General features: G+C 45.8%; 2 protein-coding genes across 7 annotated transcripts in view; both read right to left on the bottom strand.

Annotated features, from left to right (window-relative positions):
• Nucleotides 1-649: 649 nt before the first annotated feature.
• Nucleotides 650-8,316, bottom strand: LOC103763158 (cytochrome P450 26C1). Its single transcript, XM_008929881.4, is given in 7 exon segments — nt 650-1,950; nt 2,202-2,708; nt 5,639-5,794; nt 7,427-7,702; nt 7,831-8,055; nt 8,132-8,169; nt 8,172-8,316. Coding segments are annotated over 7 exon segments (1,686 nt in total). The 3' UTR covers nt 650-1,611.
• Nucleotides 8,317-8,981: 665 nt separating this feature from the next.
• EXOC6 (exocyst complex component 6) overlaps nt 8,982-22,279 on the bottom strand; it is an 86,237-nt gene continuing 72,939 nt past the window's right edge. For all 6 annotated transcript variants that reach the window (XM_018069178.2, XM_018069176.2, XM_018069182.2 and 3 more), the window contains 3 exons: nt 10,977-11,089; nt 10,556-10,567; nt 8,982-10,086 (listed from right to left, as the gene is read on the bottom strand). In XM_018069178.2, the coding sequence (XP_017924667.1) occupies nt 9,954-10,086; nt 10,556-10,567; nt 10,977-11,089 (258 nt within the window). In that variant the 3' untranslated portion in view covers nt 8,982-9,953. The remainder of the gene's footprint in view (nt 10,087-10,555; nt 10,568-10,976; nt 11,090-22,279) is intronic.

The following is a 22,279-nucleotide window of genomic DNA, read 5'->3' on the forward strand; positions in this document are numbered from 1 at the left end:
AAGGCTCTGGTTCGCTACAGGGCCGGCCTGCCAACAGCACTTAACTCAGCCCTGCAGTTCAACCTCCAGATTTGACCTGTTACATTTGGGAGCCACATTTCTGCCCCAGGTAGCGGAGTGGTCGCTGCACAGCCCTCAGACAGCCAACGGTGGCACGCACCCTGCTGCAGTGCCCCAGCACAGTCAAGGGGGATTGGCCAGGGTGAGGTCATTTGTAGCCTGGCACTGAAGCAGGATGATGACAGTTTCAGGAGACTGAAAAGCTCTCAGGGCCTTTCCAAAGGGACACTGTGCCACATTTTGGCCCTCACAGGTCAAGCTGGTGCTTCACACAGAGCACACCACACCACCAGACACAGGATGCTCTGGAGGAACAAGGCAGATTATTTTCCCCACTGCATCCACACAGGATGCATGACAGTGGGGAGCAAAGGGGAAGCTGAAAGAAGCTTATAAACTTATTGTTGTGGATCAAGGACCTGGCTCTAGTTCTGTTATCAGTACACAAGCAACAGGACTCACTTCATTTTACATGGGAGAGAAACACTCTGTGGAGGTACTCAAAAACCATCTAGAATGGTGCTCTCAGAACCCATGCTTAGCCCCAGCTTCCACCCTGTGGATGGACCATGGAGCTGCTGTCCTGGCACTTTTGCTGGCAGAGCTAGGCTGACAGAGCTGGTAAGGTCAGTCTGGCTGGCCAGCCACCACAGAGCCTGTGTCACCTTGCAAATGTCCCCTCTGCAATGTGAACAGCATCACCAGGAACAAGGGACTTTCTACCACAAATCAGACATACTCAGAAATGTCCATTTTCTAAATGTTTGCTCCCCAAAGCCCCCTCCCATGCTTCAGTTCGATCCTGCGGTTAGGATTGGACTTGTAGCTGGGGAGCACATCCTGTGGGGACAGCAGAGTGGGGCTTCATGGCAGACCCCAAGCAGCAGCACAGTGCTCAACACAACATACACAGCTACTACTACTGGGTGACTGAGAGATATCCTCTTTGTGCCAGCTCTAATGGGAAGTGCAGGAATGAGATTAAATATTTACAATAAAAACCACTTTACACCCTATTATTCTAGCTAACGCTGATGCCATGAATTGAGCAGCTCTGGCTTGTGTTTTCCTGCAGAGCCCCCCATCTTTCTTCTTTTTACATCTAAAAAGCTACAGTGTTCAGGATGTTCATCCTGCCTCTCCTATAACACAGGAGAGGCAGGAGACAACCCAGGGATAGAAATGCTCTGGGAGCCTTAGCTGTAGGCCTGAGTTTTGCTCCACATCCCTGGTAGCTGGAGACCTTTATGGAGTGGGGGCTGGCTGAGGCCCCATGACATATGCTCCCTGCCAGCAACTTCGGTGGGTTTTGCCCCCAGGCTGTGGCTGAGGTTCACCCTAGCGCTCAGGAGTGTGACTCTGCAGGACTCTCCCTACCAGCCTGTACACTAGGAGGGGAAAAACAGACCTTTAGGTTTTGCTCTGCAGTGATCCAGTGCCATACCCAGCCTGAGGCAGTGGAGACCTGCCCCAGTAGCTGTGGAGGGGCATCAGCTCCAGGGCTGAGGGGAGCAGCGTACCCCTAGCTCAGGCCCCACAGCCATGGCCAGGCTACAAGGGGTGGAAGTAGAGCTGCAGCCCATCATCAACGGGGTGCACGATGGGCACGGTCTGCATGGCGGGGTAGCCAGGGGTGGCCAGCTCCCAGCGGGCTGTGCTGACCAGCTCAATGGCCAGCAGCTTGAGGATGGCCTGTGCCAGCTCCTTCCCGATGCAGCTCCGTGCCCCACCACCGAAGGGGATGTAGTGGAACCGGCCTGCAGCCTCCATCCGGGTGGCACCAAAGCGGTCTGGGTCGAAGCTGCTGGGGGGGCTCTGGTAGACAGCAGCTGTCTCATGTGTGTCACGGATGCTGTACATGACACTCCAGCCTTTGGGGATCTGGTAGCCCTGGGAGGGGAGAGAAAAGGGGAGGAGAGGAGTGTTACATACCCATGCTAGTAGAGGGTGAGCAGAGGGTGCCTGAGGACAGCCCCAACATACTGCCCACCTGCTCTGTAGCTCCTTTTCTCCCCAGCCGAGCTGGGACCCACAGAGGTTGCTGGGTGCCACCTCCCCCTGAGCTACACTGCCAAGCACCACCACTGTGCTGTGCTTGCATGAAGTGCAAGCAGTTCCCTAACAGACTGCAAGGCACTTACATCGAGCTCAAAAGTCTGCAGTGCCGTCCTGTAGCCTCCGGAGACTGGGGGCAGCACCCGCAGCACCTCCTTAATCACACAGTCCAGGTAGCGCAGGCGGCTCAGCTTCTCCAGGCTGATGTCCGAGGAGCAGTGACAGCTCTGCCCTGATGGTGCCTGGAGCTGGGAGCCAGGGCAGAAGTTGCTCCGGGGGACGGTGGGCTCCAGCAGGGTACCGGGCTGGAGGGAACCTTCCTCCACTGAGGCCGGGGGCTGGCTCTGATCCTTCTGAACATCTTTGGCCGTGGAGGGGAAACGTGGTTTCTCTCTGTCCCTGCTCTGCATAGTCAGGGTGTCCGGGCAGGGTCCTGCAGGGTGGCATTCACACTGCTGATACAGTTCATGGGACATCAGCTCCTGCCTTATTTTTTCAATCACTGAGGGGTGCTTCAGTAGCAGGAGGATCAGAGAAGTGCTGGCACTAGCCGTGGTGAAAAAAGCAGCAAATATGAGCTCAATTGCTGACTCCTAGGAGAGGAATGAAGGTGACAAATTTGAATGTCATTTTAAACTGATTGTGATTTAGACTGTTCTCACCTTTTTCAGATTTTGTCCCTGTGCAAAGGGCCCTGGCCCCCACTCTGTTTTCCACAAAGCTGCACCCATCCTGGGTTGGCAGGAAGCAAACCATTTATGAACTGGACATCCACTTGCCCAGTGAAACACAGCTGAGTACACCTCACCACCAGTACAGCTCTTCTGAGCTTTCCTCCTAAGATTTACTAATTTTAAAGCAGCATTTTAACATGCATTATAGCACACTGAGTGAAGTCCATTTCAAGCATTATGCCTTTTCTCTTCATCTGCCAATTCCCCTTTGCACCCACCTTTTACTCTTCTGCCCAGGCAGTGGATATGAGCGTGTTTATGCACAAATCCTAGATGTGCTGGCAGCTAAAATGGGTTGTGTTTGATGCATCTCTGGTTATAATTGACCACTTGCTTATCTGGGAGGGGACTGAAGCCAAGAGTTGAGAGCAGAAAGACCTCTCTGCTACAGGTCAGCCTGGGAAGTACTATAGCTTGCAGGGAGCACACACCAGGCAAAGGACTTGCTCACCTTTCAAGCTTTACAGCCTGAAGCACAGCAGTATTTCTGATAGCTCCGCAGCAGATGTATCCATTACAAGTTAGGAAGTTAACCAGCTCAGATAGATGGACCACAGAACAGTCTAATCTGTAATAGGTGCCTTGTTCCAGTTCACGGATCCCCACGCAGCCTCCCAGTCTTTGAAGGACTGTCTGCAGGGTCTATATTGGCACAGCACATACCAGGATGCTGTGGGCTGTTTGCAGCACCCTCTGATGAACTTTTGGAAATGGTTTTCCAAAAGTTAAGGGCTGCCCAGAGCTGGGTCATGGCATATCATGTCTCTGACAGCAAACATAATGCTCAAACCTACAACACCATCTGAAGGTGCCAGTAGGAGCACAGGACTGGGAGCACCAAGGCCAGAGGCCAGAGACAAAAGCGAAGGGAGGAATACCAGGAGCTACCACCCTGGGAAGACTGGGACCTGGCTGGCACTACAGAGCACTAATTGCTTCAGTCCAGGGGCAAAGCAGAGCAAAATCCCCCAAGGATACAGAGCAGTTTCCTTTCACATGACTGTATGTCTGGACTTTAAATTGTTCAGACACAACAATTGTTCTGGAGAGGTGAAGCCACAAACACAGAGAAGGACACCTGAAGCCTGAACGTACTTGGACCCAAGTCTGATAAGGTCAAGGATCATGTCACAAGGATGACTCTTTGCTACCATCCCCAGTGCCATATATTGGCTGGACTAGATGCTTTTGTCAAAGTGCAGCTCTCAAGGGCATCTTTCAGCTGAAATAAAACCTCTGGAATAACAGATCCCTGTCAACCCCTATCACACCTCCTGCAGGCATGAGTAGGGATTTTTACATTCACAAGGTAGCAGATCCAGATGAAAAGAAAGCTCTCAGTTCCACCACTCGCAATTAAACCCCAAGACATTTCAATAGCATGCAAGGAATTTAGGGCAAGCTCTGCAACTTGAAATAACAGCCCTTATGACTCTCTGCATCAACCTCTGACAGTGCTGCTGCAGAAGCTGTGACACTGAGCCGCTGACTTTCCCTTCCTGCTTCTACAAGGCCAACATAACCAGTGCCTGGAAGGCAGCACCTTCCCAAGTTTCACCAGTATTGTCCCTGTGCTACAGCCCAACTCCCTGTCCTGGAGGGCAGGACAGGCAGCATTACAGTTCCACCCATCCAGCCAGTGACAGCACTATTATGTAGGATGGGGTCTTTTTAATCTTTTCAGGGTTTTAAGTACTTTAAAACAGTACTTTTGGCAAAGCAATATTTTTTTAATGACCTTTACATTTCAAGGGTCCTGGTAAGTTCATGCCAGCAGCGTATTTAGGAAAACTTCTGGAAAGACTGTCCTTCCAAATAATTTGAACACAAAGCAAATTAGTAACTAGTGTGTGCCAGTGTTTGGAGGCTCTCTCAAAGACAGATAAATCCACGTCTCTGAGACAGCTTTGGACTTTTTATCCAATTACACCATTTAATGGAATGAAAGCTCTCCTACTGTTATATTAGAGTGAATATTGCCATAATCGCAAGCATAGGCAGTTTGGTTTGCAAGTAATTTTGTTAAATACAGACAAAATAGAAATCTTCTAACCATAATGCTACAGGACAGCATATCTTATTGTGTGTATATATATATATATACTTTTAATATAACATATATTATAGTATATATTATATACTATGATTTCAATCAGCTGGCCCCAGATCACCGCCATGTAACTCCATATTGCATTTAATATCCCCTTATTGCATTTGTGGTCAGAGCCAGGGACATGATGAGAGATCATGAAATTATTCTTGTGTAATATTAATGTGAAAACTAACAGAGAGTAATTAATCTTAATCAATCACATTTTGAACATTTCAATTATTTTAAAAATTACATTATAATAAAACCATATATTAGAATAAATAATATAATAAATAATTATAATAAAATTACTTTATAAACATATTTTGATTCTAATTATATCTACTAGTTGCTCAAAGTTTTTCAAATATTTAGATTTAGAGATTACCTTTTTACAAAATATTTATAAAATATTAATCTTTGGACAGTTTTCCTTAAATACTTAAGTAAGCTGTGAAACTACCTTTAAACTACATTCAAATACTTTTGAACTGTATTCAGCTGCTGTACCCATGCAAAACTGCTTCAAAACTTGTTATATAAATGTAGTGTCATCTGTCATTCACTGATACCAAGTGACCTGGAACTATGAATGATGCAGTACTAATGACAATTTTTTCCCAAGATCTTTGGGAAAATACTCTTCACATTCAGTTAGTGGTTTAGGCTCAGTAAGGACTACTGGGTTCATCCTTACCTTTAGCTCCTGCATGGTGAATTCCTTGCCGTGCTCCTTGGCACTGTTCATTATGAAATCCAGAGCATCACTGTGATCTTCTGGGTTGTTTCTCTGCAGTTTTTCCTGTATAGCCTTCTCCATAAACTCATGTAGCATGTCCCGTGCTTTTATTCCCTGTGAGAGGCAGACACAGTTCAGGAGAACCTTAGGAATTGAACCCCTCTCCTGAGAGACTGAGGGAGCCCATGCGTAGCAATCCTTAAAACCAGGATCTATAACAGCAAGAACAGTTTAATCTGTTGCCCAGCCCCAGAGCCTTGCAAGAGGCAGCAGTCTGGGGGGAACTGCTGCACATTCTGTTGCTTTGCTGTTGTGAATCAAATACAGTAAGTCACAAGAAATTCTCTGAGAGGAAAAGACAGCAATAAACACGTGGTACCAAGTTCAGAGGCATCTGCGCTGAGCAAACCCACAGTTGTGTCAGGTCCAAAAGAAGCTTGTCCAAAGGGACAAGAAGAGGTAACTTAATAAAACTGAGTCCAGACAGCAAGGTACATCTGAGAAAAGATCAAATGAGTGGCTTAACCAGGGTATAGTGGAAAAAGACACATTAATCACAGCCAGCTCATTTTCAGTTGTGTAACATTCATGTAAGATCTCAACAAGTCAAGTGATCAGCAATCTCTTTGCAAAGTGGGATGGAGTCACAGAGTGTGGCTCTCTATCAAGATGCTTCCTGCAAAAGCCAGAAGGATGAGATTTGGAATGAAAAATGGCCACGACCAGATGTTGGGAAAAACATACAAAGGCTTAGATTTGAGGTGGGAAGGACTGGACAAAGTAAACAGGGCAGGGAGCAAGGGGAAAGACAAGGGGACCTAAATGCAAGTGGAACATATTGGTCTGGGGCCAGACAGCCTGTGGGAGACCTGAGAGAGGGCAGAGAGGGGTAGGATGTGAGGGGTGAAAGCCCACACTGTGCCAAACTGCAAAGGGAAACTGGACAGGGAAAACCAGAGCTTTGAACTGGTGAAGAGCAGCAGGGAGGCTGGGGGTGAACTGGGACTGGCTGGGTAAGGGGATCCAATGGGGCAGAGCTCACAGTGGAAATAAGAGATGAGGGAAGACCTGGCTAAAGTGGGCAGGAGACTTCAGCTGTTGTAAGTACGGAGAACCTAAAGTCAGAGGAGGGAGTAATGTGAGAGGAGGGGTGGTACACAGGACCAATACCTAGAACAGGAGTGTAGAGAGGCAGGCAAAGAGGAGCAGAGCAGCAGGGAGGAAACTGCAAGTTGAAAGAGGCAGAGGAGGCTGTCTGCCACGTTCCTCTCCCTGGGCTGTCTCTGTGCTGCTGGGCTACAAGGGACCAAGGATCATAAGAGGTCCCAAGTCCTTGGCCTGCCTAAGTTGCACAGGGGGTGCTAAACTGAGCTGTGTGCTCATGCCCACAGACCCCTCTGCCATGGGCTGACAGGAGTCCAGGTAGGATGAGATGGGACAGGCCCAGACATGATGAACCAACCAGAGGCAACATATGGGATGAGGGAGAAGAGAAGCCCTGCACGGTACAATGAACTGGAGCCAGGACCCAAAGGTGCTGGAAGTCAACCAGGAGCAGGTGGGAAGTGCAGAGAAAGGGAAATGGTTGAATTAGGTAAGACACCAAGCCCTCAGACCTGGAATAGGGTGCTGCAGATGTCCTGGCCCACTGGAAGTGCCCCTGGGCAGGCCTGGGGACAGGAGGTCTCTGCTGCCAGGGCCCAGGCCCTTGTCCCCAGGCAGAGGGAACGGGACATGCGGCAGTACCTTGCGCAACCCACTGAAGGGTATGTTGAGGGGCAGGGAGAAGAGGTTCTCCACCAGCTGTTCAAAAGTTTTGGCCAGATCCTTGAACTGCTTTTCCTCCAGGCGGAGCCCCAGCAGAATCCGAGCTGCAATGCGGAAAGTTAAGGTTTTAGCGGAGGAATAAACTGCGATGGAGCCCGGCTCCATGCACCAGCCCCGCAGCTCCCAGCTCACAACCTTCTGGATCCGTGGAAGGTAGCTCTCCAGGGCAGCACGGCTGAAGACTCTGGCCAGGATCTAGGAGGAAAAGGGGGGAACACAAGCAGGTAGTTAAAGCAGGGGGAGCACACATGCTACTGAGGCCCAAGCCTGGGCGGAGGTGCCGCCTGGGCTGTGTGCCCTGTTGCGGTGGCCGAGAGACTCACCTTGCGGCGTTGGCGGTGCAGGTCACCGGTGGAGCTGAGCAGGGTGTGGGAGCCCAGGATGATATGGGTGCTCTGGGGCCACTGCGTGCTGACCAGCGTGTGCTCGCCCAGAAGGATCTTGCGGATGTTCTCAGCGCCTGTCACCCGCACCACCGGCCGGCCCAGGAGGTGGGTCTTGAAGACGTTTCCGTATCTCTCCCGCCGTGAGCTATGGAAGCGGGAGCCCTGGGGACGAGCTGCGGGTCAGCCTGTGGATTCCACCAGTCCCTTCCCACCCCGCCCTCGTCCACCGGCGCCTTACCTGGAGCAGCCAGTGCAGAGTCTCCCCAAAAAACGGCCCCCCATGGAGCCCTTGGCAGGGCAGGCGCTGGCCCGGTCCCGGCTGAGGCTCCAGCGCAGCGCCCACAGGTGCGGCACAGGGTGACCAGCAGAGCAGGGCCAGCAGCGCCAGCGCCGACGCCTCGGGCCAGGAGAGCCCGCCAGCATCCTCCTCGGCGGCGGGGAGGCGGGCGCTGCGGGGGCGGCTGTCAGACCGGCTACCGGCGGCGGGCGCTGCACGGCGGGCCCTGCCGGCTGCTGCCCGCCCGGCCCCGCTCGCCTCCTGCTGCCGGTTCGCCCTCGGGCTAATTTATATAGATATTGGGCCACTTACGCGCCGATCCAACTTCGGAGATGACGTATCCGCTGCATATTTAAGCGGCGCGCCAAGTGCGGTGATTGGCGCGGGAGAGCCGGGCACAGCGGCCGAGGGGCGCGGGGCCGCGGCGGGGCAAGCCCCCCCGGGGATGGGGGCCCGACGGCCCCCTCCACCCCTCTCCCAGCCCCTCGTGCCCCCAGCCGCGGCCGGACGGCTGCCCCGGGAGCGGGAGCCCCGGCGCCCCCTCGGGCCAGCCCTCCCCGCCGCCCGGCGAAGTAGCGAGTCCCGTCCGGGCTCCCCGACGAGGAGCGCCCCAGTCCGCCTCTTCCCGGCTGCCCGACTGCAGCGGCAGTCGGGGATCCTGCAGTGCCCCCGACCCGCACCTCGCCGTCGGGGCCGCCCCGACCCCCGACCGCCTTCCCCGGGGGTAAATCGTGAGTCAGGACCCGTACAGGTCCCGCGAAACCGGCTCTGAGGTGCGTGCTGGTGTGTGAAATGAAACAGGAACACGGGCGAGGTTTATCTTACTGTATTTAGACCGTCAATAACTTAAAAATACAGCAAAAATGTACATTATTTTTACACGTTCCATTTGGTTTGTATTTGTTAGACATTCTCTTAGTGTCTAAAATAGCCAGGAGGGGACAGTGCAAAGAGACCGGTGGTGGGACAAAATGCTAATCGCTGGGATGGGGCTGGCGGTAGAAAGCGCATACTGACAAACAGATGCGGCACGAAACCAACAGCGGCAAACCTATTCCTTACTGCAACCTGGGAAAAAGAACCCGGGATCTTACAAAATAGAATTAGTAACCCTGAGGAACAAAACCCAAACGAAACAAAATGTCACATTATAAAGAACTCAAATGGTTATTTACATTCACGACCTCAAGATTAAACCCTTTTGGAGAACAAAGCCTATAAGTCCTAACGCTAAATAGGTATCAAGTCTAGTTCTCAGGTAGTTTTCAAAGGTACTAAAAATCAGAAGACTTTTTCATACCTCCAGACTACAAAATCTGATATACAAAATTATGTCCAGTCACTTTAAGGCTAATATACATTTAACGCAGGAAAACAATAGGCAGCATCTGAAACGCAAGTATCTCAATGCTTAAAAACATTAAATTAGGATTCAACCAGAAAACAGCAAATAATTCCTATTTGGAGCAAAATTTTGGACACCATATCTGCAGATATTTAAATAACGTATTTACAGTTCAGCTGTTCCATGTACAATACGATTGCGCTGGTTTTTATCGTACAGTCTCATTTTTTACCATTTGTTTACAATATACAAAATAGTATTCGAACAATTAAAAATACGTACAAAGAATTGTTTGTTGAAGACTCCATGTACAATCCATCTACTGCATTTCTCCTTTACTCAGTCAAACAAATGTCCTAACTGGTATCACTTTGCTTAGTAGAAATAGTGGCTAAGAAACACCTCTTGGCATGATGAGATATTTTTGATTTAAGAGGCCTATGTGTGCTGGGACATACCATTCACTAAACTCCTAAGTTGCTTTACTACAGTCTCTATTAGCTTCTGCTTGTCACGATCATTCTTTCTGAATTGAGCAAAAATGTTGTTCTTTTTGCTGGAGTCTTTCATTCTAGAGAAATAAAACAGGAAATTACACAAACACATTAGAAACATAATTTCAAAAGGAAAAATCTGACTACTGAAACAGTTTTACTATTGATCCTCTTTTTATCTTTCTGCTAATAAGAACTGAAAGATCACAAAACCTGTTATCTGTGTGTTCTTAAACTCAACTTCTGCAATGCAGAACTGGTTTTAACAAATATTACTTCACAAATAACACATAACTATGAAGCAAACACCCATTCGGCAGGACCCTGGCCCTACCCAATGCCATAAGAAAGAAGCAAACCATGAAACCCGTTAATATCATCTGCCTCCATGGTAAATTTAGATGCAATGAACGGGCGAACTTTGCTCACCGTCAATAACGGGCATCGTTATCGCTGATTTCCCGGAGTAATGGATTTAAAAACGAAATTCGGGAAATTAAATAAGTTAAAGCAACAATATTTTGTAACAATATAGGCGATACGTACCCTCTGTGAACTCTTCAGAAGACATATTCATCACAGGCAGGAGAGGAGAGAAAACACTGTTAGAAGATGTCTTTAAACCGCAGTGTGTTCTGATGCGGCTTTTACCAGCAGGTTGGTACCGGGCTGGCGGCAACGCGCCCTCCTTACCCTGCCCTCCCAGTCCACCCTCCAGGCCGGCCGAAAGGCTCGCACCGCTTCACCACGGCAAACCCCACGCATTTCCCTTCCCTAGAGCGGCAATTCGGGCAGCCGCGGGCTGAGACCGCGGTACCCACGCCCGCCGCCTCCGCCCGCTCCCGCACCGGGACACGGCCGTGCTGCGCCGGGCTTCGGCCGCGCCGCTCCGCAGGCGGGCGGCTCCAAGCCCCGGCCCTGGAGCCGCCTCCATTCCCGTGCCGGCAGCTCCGACCCCTGCACTTACTTCTCCAGGAGCGTGAGGGCCGTGCTGGGGTTGACCCGCAGGTACTTGGAGGTGGCCTGCCCGTAGTCAGCCAGGTAGGTGGACCAGTCCCACACCATGAAGAGGTCCAGGAGCTGCGGGGGAAGAGGCGGGTGAGCGAGCGCGGGGCGGCTCTGTGGAGAGGAGGCCGGCCGCAGCCTCTCGCCGAGCCCAGCCGACACCCTCCCTTCACCTGCCCATTTCTTTCTTTTACATCCCTTGCCTCCCTCCCTGTGCAGGGAGGCGGCTGTGCAGGTTCGGCCCTAGGAAGGGATGCTAATGCCTTCACGCTTTGGTGTTTGGGAACTTGCTTTGGTGTTTGGGAGCCTGCTTTACCGTGGGGAGCAAGCTAGGGATGTTTGTGTCTGCTGCTCCTCACAGTAGTTAAAAGCAGAGGTTCAGGTAGTCTCAACTAAGTGAATTAAACACCTCCCGCTGCACTCTCCATTGTGACTGATCCCCGAAACTCAGCGCCAAGCCCTGGGCACACTTCTGGCCCAAACAAACCCAAACATTTCAGTGGAGGAACAAAAAGCCTCCAAATGCAGCCCTACGCCTGGCTGCAACTTCAAATCAGGCCTTTGACTCATGATCTCAGAGCTGCTGTTCAGCAAAACAGCCTGCTTTTACAATCAGACACAACGCGGAACCTCCAGCAGCCAGCACCCTCGCAGCCCTCCAAGACTAATTCCCCCTCCACCATCACGGGCGCAAGCCAGGCACCGCTGGGCACCCTGCCCAGGCTGCCAGGGGCCAGGACACAGGCAGCCCCGCTCGGGGAAGCCTTTCCCACGGCTACCTGCGGGCCAGCGGGCCCCACTGCCATTGACGTCAATGGCGGGGCGCCCCCAGCTTCCCCCTGCGTCTGGTGCCTGGCCTTGTCCTGCTGCTGAGGGCTAACAAGGGCTTGTTCTCAGGCTGCCCTGTGTTAGCCAAACCTACTGTTAAAGTTAGCGTGGGGAACCATTAGCAGCACTTCGCTCCAGCTTGTAGTGCCTGTGGCAGCATAACCTAGGGCCACTGCTTGCCTGAAGGCCTGCTGAATCCGTAATGCTGGAAAGGTGGTGCCGAACAGGATTTTCTGTAACAAAACCACTTAAAAATATGTAACAGACTACTGCAAGTCACAGAAAGAACCCTGTGCTCCTGCTAAGTCATACCAGAGCTGTTACAGCTGGGGCACAACAGTAGCAGCTCCTGCTCCTCGAGGCAGAGCTGCAGCAGGTGCCCACTCCTCTGACTCCTCAAGCTATGCTAAGAGGGGGACTGCACCTCCAAGAACCTTGCCTTACTCAAACTTCTCAGCCGGATGAAGTGCCAGAGGTGTCCACTAATGCTCATCCCCAAAATCATAACACCAATTTCATTATAAAATAAAAGCATAGAGTAGCAACATTTCCTGCCTTTATAATGAACCTCTGACACAATTACTGCTGTCATCCCAAAGACCTAAAGGGACCATTACAAACCTCCGCGACATCTAGATTTTACATTTAACTATCTCATATGGATGAAAAGTATTTAAGAAGCAAGGAAGCTATTTCATTCTCTGCTGACTTACATACCCATGATAGCTGACAAGATCAAATACAAACAGTTCTTTCCCACAAAGCCCTTTCTCAGAATGGACACCACCAATTCTCCTACCTAACTGAGAACATCGCTTTAGTCACTGAGCAAACAGACTTGGGAAGGCTTGTTAATTCAGGAATTAGTACCAGCTGGGAAACCCACAGCCTCAGTTGCTGCTGCATATTACTCATCCCTTCTTATTACCTGTGTTACACAATCAGTAGTGCCCAGTTCTCAAAGGCAGTATGAAATTTAAAAGCACAACCCAAAGAGTAGAAAGGTAGGAAGAGCAGACGCACAACGCAAGCAGGGAGGATAAAGGTGATAACCACAGGAACCCAAACTGTGTAATCTGGTGACTTCATGTTCCCTCTCTCTTACAGAGAAGTAAACAGAGAAGCAAACAATGTATTAATAAATTACTGCTAATTACAATGCTACTTGTCATGGGCTTCACGTGGGAGACGGTTCTTAAGAAAGGACATGCAGTTCCCGCAGTAGGTGTGTTTAGTAAATCAAAGGTGAAAGATTTAATTTCTTAACCCTATTGTAAGATTGAAATTGAGGATTCTGGGTAAATCCTAAACAACTCTGAAGCTCTGTATCCTGTTAGCAATCTGCAGCCCAAACCCATCAATGACTGACACAATTACAGTACTGACAAGTTCAAAGAAACTTCCCTGACAGTATCAAATGAGTGATTTCCATACTATGCTTTCAGTGCTTGACTCAACTGTCTGATTGTGCCATGGCTCTGGGACATCTCAGTGATAGTGACAGCTGTGCTGGAAGATTACACCTCATTTGTCACCTAGCCTAACACAGGTAGGCAAGTAGGGTTCTAAACAGACCATGGAGTTTTGCTTTTCAAGACATGAGGTAAAAAAATGTCCCAAGAGAACAAGAAGCATATTCTGTGCACTCCATGATAGTCCTGGCTCTGAAGAATGAACACCTCGAGAGACACTATCAGCGAGGGGGATGTACCCAAAGCTTGGTCAAAGAGCTGCACACAACCAGCCTCATGCTAAGAAATCTCCTAAGTTCAAGCAGCTGTCATGACATGTGGCAGGTAACTCAAAGGACCAGGGACATGCAATCAAATGACACGTGCCACTCAGTCATAGCTCCCTTCCCTCCTTCTGCACAATGTCCAGGGGCTGCAGTGTGACAACAACGCTCTGCCTCTGGAGTAAACGTGGCAGGAGCTGCAGACACTGCTGGAGACTGGACTGCTGCTGCGCACAATTATGCATTGTGCATTTTGTCCCCCTCACAGCTGCAGTTCTGCACTGTGCCATATTGCTGCATGTAATGGGCTTTGACAGCACATACTGTACACTGTGGGTGGGCAAGAGTCGCCTGGTGTGCAGCTCTTTGGATCTGTGTCCCGGCCATTCATATCACCTGCATCTGACCTGGCACTTGGACTCAGCGGATGTACAGTCAATGCAGGAACTTTGTGAGGGGAGCAGGTTGGTGAACAGCCAACTGCAGGAAGGACAGTCCAGCAGAAATGTCCCAGGACCATCACATGTGTAATGGGAAATAACTTCAATTCACTTATACAAAGCTTCAATTGAGCACAACCCCAAATTCACCTTCACACCTGCAGCCATGCAGCAGAGGAGTCAACCCTACAATCTGCTTCAATTTCTGTTCCTCTGCTACACAAATGTGTGCCTTCCTCAAATGAAGCACTTTAATTCCTCTTCCTCGTATAGAAGAAGTGGGACCATCTTGGCCAAAGGCATATGATGTATATGACCTACAGGAGAATTTACTGGTTCTGTGACAGTATTTTTACTGTGGCAACTAGAATCAACTTATTGAAGGTCAAGTTAAAGCAACATTTCCCAACTACTATTTTATCTACTAAAACTGTCACTATTACCAAGACAATAACTGAAAATGAGATGTGTTGTCTAGCAAGGAATGGCATGCACTGTCATAAGATAAATATGGGCAAAGAGTAGGTCCTGGCAATAAATATCTTCCAGCCTCAAAAATCAATCAAAGGCCACAGAGTGTAGCACATCAACTGGTGCTACTGGATGTGACTTCTTGAAATTACAATAGGGAAAATGTTTATTTTGCACATGCATCTTTCCAAAGTTAACACATATGGGAAGAACTTCAAACGAGACAGAAAGACAATCTCTCCTACTACTCTGAGAATCTGGAGGCAGTGCAGCCCATTTTAGCTGTTAGTCAGCCACTCAGCCCCACCTAAGGAGCCACCCAAGGGTGCTCAGTCAGAACCAGCTTATCATGCAGCTGAAACACTGTGAAGCACCAAATAAACTACATATATGTACTCCTACCCAAGAACAATGGTACTGCTGTACTCTCTTTATCCCACAAAACCCATGAAAAATAAGAATACGCTAAGACAGGCAATACTGTACCTGAGTATTTTATAATGAAGCAGAATATGCTTCCCTAGGAGTCACAAGCAATTATTCACTTCTGACTAGGAGTAATTTGCAGAGAAGTGTGTGTGTCTGAGTCATTACAAAACATAACAAAACAAAAAACCAACTACAACAACAACAAAAAGCTTTAACCTTTCAAGTATACCAGACAGAGCACCCAACAGACTGTCCGCTTACTTACATTTATAAAATAGGGTAGTCACTTCCCCTTATTTAGAGGATTTTGCCTCTTCTAAAGGTGTGATAGAAGGGGAACTTTAGCCAACATATTGGAACCATCAGGGCTGATGATCATAAAGCAGCATGTTTCTTTTACTGTACATGAAATTGTGTTGCCTTCTCAAACCAGCACATTATTAGTCACATACATACTTTTAACATTATAGGGAACTCACGCCTCTCATTGCTGTTCTGCACTTTTATTTCAAATTATGTCCTACAATGCTTTGGGTTTCTAACCTTTTATTCATGTCTAGGTACTTTCTAAATGCCTTTTATGACTAATATTAGGTCTCTCTGACAGAAATAAACACCATTTGGGGAAAAAAAGGTGTTTATATGTACTTACATAAAAGTTTATAGTAATTTCTTACATGATACAGATAACACTGCTATTTCTATTCAGAATATTTTTATTTTAAACAGAACAATTTTCTTGTAAAAGATACTAAACTATATTTTGGTTAAAAGAGGTCCTACTTTAAGACCTTGCTAGCTAACAGAATCGGTTAACACAAAACATTACAATATTGATGCTACAGGGGAAAATTTCTTAAGATTTTAGGGACAGAATTCTGATTTCAAATAGGGCACTTGCACCTATTCTTCATAGTTAGCACTCTCGTGTTTTCCCAGTGTCTAGGTGATATGGTCATGTTTGGATAGAAATTACTGTTCCTCATTGCTCCCTAAAGCTTTGTCTTGTATTACCTAAAGTTCAGAGCAGCTCAGCCATAGTCCTGTATTTAGGCCATCTTGTAATTACATGAGAATTCTGTGCACTGGGAACTGCTGAAATCAACCATCCGGCCCTTTCAATGCCGTTTGAGCCTCTTGTCACATCCTCAAATATCATACAGATGCCCTTTCCTTTTTACTTTTGGGCAACTGTCAGGAATAATCTTGGAAGAGAACGCAACTTTGGGAACTAGCTATGAACAGAGTCAACACAGCAAGAGACAGGAGGAGACATGAGCTTTGCAGATGGAAATGGGGGCAGTGTCCATTAGACAACAGCAACTGTGTTGGTTATACTACAAAAATCCTAATTGTAAATTATCAAGGTAGCTTAGTACAAGCTGGAATGGTGCCGTTATCTCTTCTGAAGTAGCATGAGTGTTAGCAAATAGCTTTGGTTGTACAACAGACACCAGTGATTCAGGAGCTGGAGATAAAAATGAGGAGTTGTACACTCAATATCCTACTTACCTTTCGTTAAAGTCAAATATTCCATCCAAAGAAAGTAATTTTTTTAACATACCACTGTCAGTTATGTCTTTCTGGCCCACTCTCCTTGCTCACAAGCAGAATATTTCTTATGTTGAAGTTTATTAACCCCTAATCACCCAGTTACTTCTGGACTTGATTGCATGTGTAATTACCTTTTGTCAGGTACAATTTGCCTGATAAACATGTCAGAACACTTGCTGCTTAGTCTGTTGAAACAGATAAATGCTGTCTTTCCACAGCCTTGGGACATAATTAACAGGGAAAAAAAAGGCAGTTATAAAAACACACAGAAGCTGATTCAGTGAGGCAGGAGTTCACAGCGTGCAGCCCGCCAAGGCCCATTGCCTGGCCTGCTACGCTTGCCTGAGCTCTTATTGAGTTCCAGCCTGCTGTGACAGGGCAACGGGGGCAGCCCTCAAAAACTGAGATTTAAAGTAGGTTTCCACGTGAACTTCAAAAAAGAGTGGGATGATGCCTGTTTGAAAAAAAAAAAACAACCCAACACAGTGAAGCAGCAGATAATGAAATTGTTAGAGTCCCTGTCATCATTATGTGTTATACGCTCAAGGAGACTCTCTGGGATGGGACCAGGAAGAGAAAAACCAAAAGAAGACAGAGAAAAAAAAATCATGAGAATAAGCAAAATGGTCAAGATTAAACAGAAATGCTTAGTGGCATCCTTGGGCTCAGTTGCTTCTGATTTCTGCCCTGTAGTGTTTGCAGGTTATGTACCCGTGCGCTACAGGGAGTGCGAAGAAAGAAATCCTTACCTGACCTCTGGATAACCCAAACAGGAGATTAGCCCATTTCCAAGCAAAGCAGGTTGTCACACTGTTAGGCCAATTGCTTCTATTGACACTTTGCATAAACATCTTACACAGGGTGATCAGAAAGGACTGTTATGCCATTAACGCTCTTTTTATTTTTTTATACCTAAGCCTTACAGAATAAAGGCCCTTCTGAGTAAGGGATAACAAAAGGGTCAAAAGGTCACAAACATTCTTTTAAGTAGGCAAAAATCGGGGAAGTTTAGATTCACTGAAAAGTGCAAATTGGAATTTTTTTTTTGCATCTTGGGACATTCCAGCACACTCAGTTTTTTCTAATTTCACTTCTACCAAATTCATTCATCTACTTAATTGTGCATTTTTACTTCTACTTTTAAATAACAAAAATGCTACAGTCTTCATTTTAGAAAATAGCAAGCTGTCCTCCTCAGCTAATCAGTAATCTAAACAGATTTAGACACTACCATTAAAATCCTCGTGAGGACCAGTGTGAAAACACATAGAACTTTTTCTTGGAAGTGGGATGACTAAACAGTCTCTCATGTACAGTTTTCACATATAATTTACACAGCGTGTGGTTTGCACTGTGTACAGCAAAATATTCTATATTTTCTTTTGTTTTGGTTTTGCTTTGATCAGAGATGGAAACAATCTCCCTTTAATAGTATAAAAGCCACCTGCTGGGCATCACAGACTACAGCTAATTGGTAAATTCTTTGAAATTTTGATATAATGGATTTTGACCTCTTTAATTAAAAAAACCCCAAAGCCTAGAATACGGTGAACTCTTCTGGGAAATGAACAGTGCCAAGCATATACAACTGCAAGCTACACCCAACCATTTCTTAGGAAAGAGTACAGAAATAACATTACAGTTTTCTCCTTGAGGATGCATGGCTTTCGACCTAGGAAAAAAACTCTGTGACTGTTGTTAGCTATGTATCATTTAAGTCACTAAGAAATAGCAAATACATTATTATTTCAATTATTACAATTTTTATTGGGTTTTGGAGCTAAAAGTACCAATCATGAAAGGGACTTTTTCATTTTAAACACAGTAAAATTGCAAGAGCCACTCACAAATGTCCCATTCCTTAACATTTCCTACTCCAAGGAGCTCACACTGTACCAATACACCACACCTTATATTCAGAAGGACAAATGGGTTTGATGACCGAAGAGGAAGCCTGTCAACCAGAATCATTGTTATTTCATAATTTCTGACATAATGTTAACCTTTCAGTGGAGCTATAATCTCATCAGTTTGTGAACTCTGAGGCAGCGCTGCCTTTCTTTTGTTAAAACACTTATTTATATTCTGCCCAGCATAATGAGGCCATGGTCCATGACTGGGACGCATAGGCACTGCAGCAACACAGCTACACAACAACAACAACACTTCTTTCATCTTTGCTTAGGTTTTGTGCACAAGTACACATGAATATACCTTACACAGGTATACAGCTATTTCCAAGAAATTAACAAAGACTCCTGCACAACCATATAGATAACACCACAATTATTCACCAAATGTCATGTCCCTGTTTATTAAAGCATGCACATCATGAAAGCACTTACTAAATTGGAACTAGAGCACCAAGGACCAGAATCAGAACTGGACAAAGACAAGTCTTGTTCACTCTAAACACTTCTTGGTTGCAAAGAACAACAGAAGTACTTAAAATATAGATATCTAGGTCCAGCTTGAAGGAAAAAAAAGAATTTGCTAATGGTAGAATAACACCATACCAACCAAACACAATTATCACTTAATCAGCAGGTGTTCGTTACTGCTGACAAATATCTTGTTAGCCTGGTTAGCAAGTCTGCCTGCCACTTGCCAAAATACTTTGTTTTATTTACACCTGGTGACTTATTTTGTGAATGCGGTGAATTTAAAATCCCCTCTCTAAATCACATAACTGGAATAATGCACACTGGGCTTGTATTTCAAAGTGTAAATTGATCTCTTGATCTGTGAATGTCTCCCTATAGTTTATGCTACCCTTTTTCTGGATTGGTACAACAAATGGATTTTCAAAGTGATGTTATGGGGACTTAGCTATGCAATTCCTATTAGTGTCAATGGGGGTCGCAGGCTAAATTCCTAGACAATGCTTTGAAAACTGAGCCCTGGATTTTCAAAGGAAGGATAGTTTGTGTTAGAAAGGCAGTGTCTTTCAGTTTTTAAGCCGCTGCATTAAAACATGCCTTTTTTTTTTTTTAACCGCCATGCATTTAGAAATTGTGTCTAAATGTAGGACATTGAAATGTTCACAAGAATGAAACGATTTCATATTTAAATGCTACCATCTGTTTCAAATTTATAAGTGAAATCATATCTGTCAGTATCTTGAATGTTGGGATACAATCTTTAACACATTCATAAATGTACAATGTATAAACTCAGAGGTTATGACAGCTGAACCATTGGGAATTGTTGTTATGCTAAGAAAGTTGTTTGTATTCATGTATCTTTTATAAGCAAAAATTCTTGCAAAGGGCAGAATTTTTTCATAAAATCTGGATGTTGTAGTACACTCAGAGTTGCCTGGTCTTGTCATATTCATGAACAAGTCCAAATACATTTTTTATTCTTTGGCACTTCAAATGAATTTAGGCCTGCCTACAAAATAAAACACTTGCTGCTGAAGTCATGTGAACAAGCTTGTTGCTGTTACCATAACCAGAAAAACACCCACAATGTATAATTTTTATAAATCCCATTAAAATTTCAAGCAGCCCAAGATGTAACATCTGAAGGCACTGAAAAATAGTTACTGAGACAAATATAAATAGCCAGGCCCTATGAAATAAACAATATAGCAACAAGTAATACCTCTTCAAAGAAGATTTGTTTAATTACAGTGAAAATGTTTATTATGAAGTGTGTTGTTCTTCATCATTACAGAATAAGCTGGACTAGTAGCAAAAGAACCGTCTTTTGAGTCTAGAAACAGGGAAGAGTTTGAAAAGCAGGAGCCTGGCAGACAGTCAGGCTCCGGAGGGCATGGGCTCGGGCCAAATTGCTCCTGTCAAGCGTGTTAGTCCGTACACAAAGTCCCTTTAGACAAAGCGTAAAACTATGTCAATGGCAAAATTTGTGTGGATTAAAAATTGTGTATTATGCAATGGTCAGGTCATTCACCATTTTTTTTGGTTTTGAGCTTCCGACACAGAGGTGTACACACCCACAGAGCACGCAGAGGTGACAACTGCAGCCCCCCAAAACAGGCCATCTGTTCTGACCTGAACAAGACTTTGAAAACAGAATTTCAGATGTTACAATTAAGGAACATTTAATATAGCACAGTTAAAGTTAAGCTGTCATTTTCATTTGGCTTCCGGTGTTTTTTAAACATGTTTGCCAGTAGTACTTAAATATTGACATTTACTGAAACTAACTTCTACAGTTTAGTTTATTTAAATTTTAATATTCTATAATCACTTTTTTTGCAGTTGCACAAAACTTACAACAGGCTTGCTTTAAACTATTTGCTCATCTGTGAAATACTGCCATAAATAGCACGTGATGAGGCACAGTATCTGAAAATAAGTTTCTTGGGGATTAAAACTGTATCATTTGTCTTAATCCTTCCTGTAAAAATCCATTTGAGTTGATTCACTAAAAAAATGTATCCAAAATTTTCAAAATCTAAAGTTAAAATTGAATTTTAACCACCTTCTCTGGTTTAGAGAAGGTGGTTAAAATTCAATTTTAACCTTCTCTGGCTTAGAGAAGGTGTGACTAACTTAAAATAATCTAATTTGGTGTAACTAGAATAAAATTTAAATACAAAACACGTTCATTTCAACTTCCATACTGTGTTCTGGAATTGAACACTCTTGTCCATTTAATATTTAGCAGTATCCACATGAGCAACTCTAGATGCCTGCAGTCTTACAAGTACATATATTATACCGCAAAAAATCATTATCTGACAAACGCTGTTTTTAACTAACTAATCCAAACTGCCCTTGTATACACGCACATCTAATCTATACAGTCAGGCTGCCGTGCCCTAGAACTAAACATCTGCAGTGCGCTCTCCAAGTATAATTACAACTCCACGTTTAAATTTCAGCCTGATTATTTCTAGGATTGAAGAAAGGAGTTTTCAATACACAGCCCTGGTGTGCAAATGCAAACTGATGCCTACGGGAAGACAAGTAAGCACGGCACAGCTCCATGGCATCAGCTTCGTGCTTCCAGAGGAGGCAAAGACCTCAGCTCTCAGTGTGAAGCTGCAGCTCACAGAACAGATCCAGGGCACTGGGAACTAGTGATTCGGCCAACAGGGTGTTTCCCTCTCCTAGCTTTCCAGTTATTTTTTCTCATATTCTGACACGGACAAAAACACCAGAGAAAATTACACCTACGAAATATACTGAAATTACATTGCTACAGAGATTGATTCAACCTAACATGAGGATATATATCAGGTCTATAACGTTTATGGGCACCTCTTGAATCTGCAGCATCTGGTCTCCACAGAGGTCCATGATCTCTGGTGTACACTATGAAACACATCATCTCCCCTGAGGTGACCTGGGGTTCTACAGCAGGTAAGGGGAAATAGTTTCTTTCAACACAGCAGAGTAATTATTTTTTAGTTTAAAACTTTTTTTGGTCTGGTTTGTTTTAAGATCTGTGCATTTCTCAAAAGCTGCACATCTAAAATAAAAAAGTTATAGCCGCAGTGCTCCAGATTCTTCTCTTAAGTGGCCATTAAAACACTCAGAATTTTATATACAAGTGTCTCTCTGAAAAGCCTCTGCAGGAAGCAGATACAAATACAGCAACTGTCCAATAAAGTACCTCAGCTGATCTTGGGTGCTGAATCAGAATATGTGGAAAGCCACCAAAATCCAAGACAAAACAGGCCACAAAACAGCATAATTTTGTTTGTGTCCAGAAACAAAAATTCAATGCAATCTGTAAGGCACTGGCACTTACAGATCTGGTCATCATAAGTTTACTGTAAACAGACAGTTATTCCTTCCAAAGTAGTGCACTCAGGGTATGGCTGCATAACCACCC

Source organism: Manacus vitellinus, unplaced genomic scaffold (genome assembly GCF_001715985.3).
Source record: "Manacus vitellinus isolate BGI_N305 unplaced genomic scaffold, ASM171598v3 scaffold_15_pilon, whole genome shotgun sequence".
In the NCBI taxonomy this organism is placed as follows: domain Eukaryota; kingdom Metazoa; phylum Chordata; class Aves; order Passeriformes; family Pipridae; genus Manacus; species Manacus vitellinus.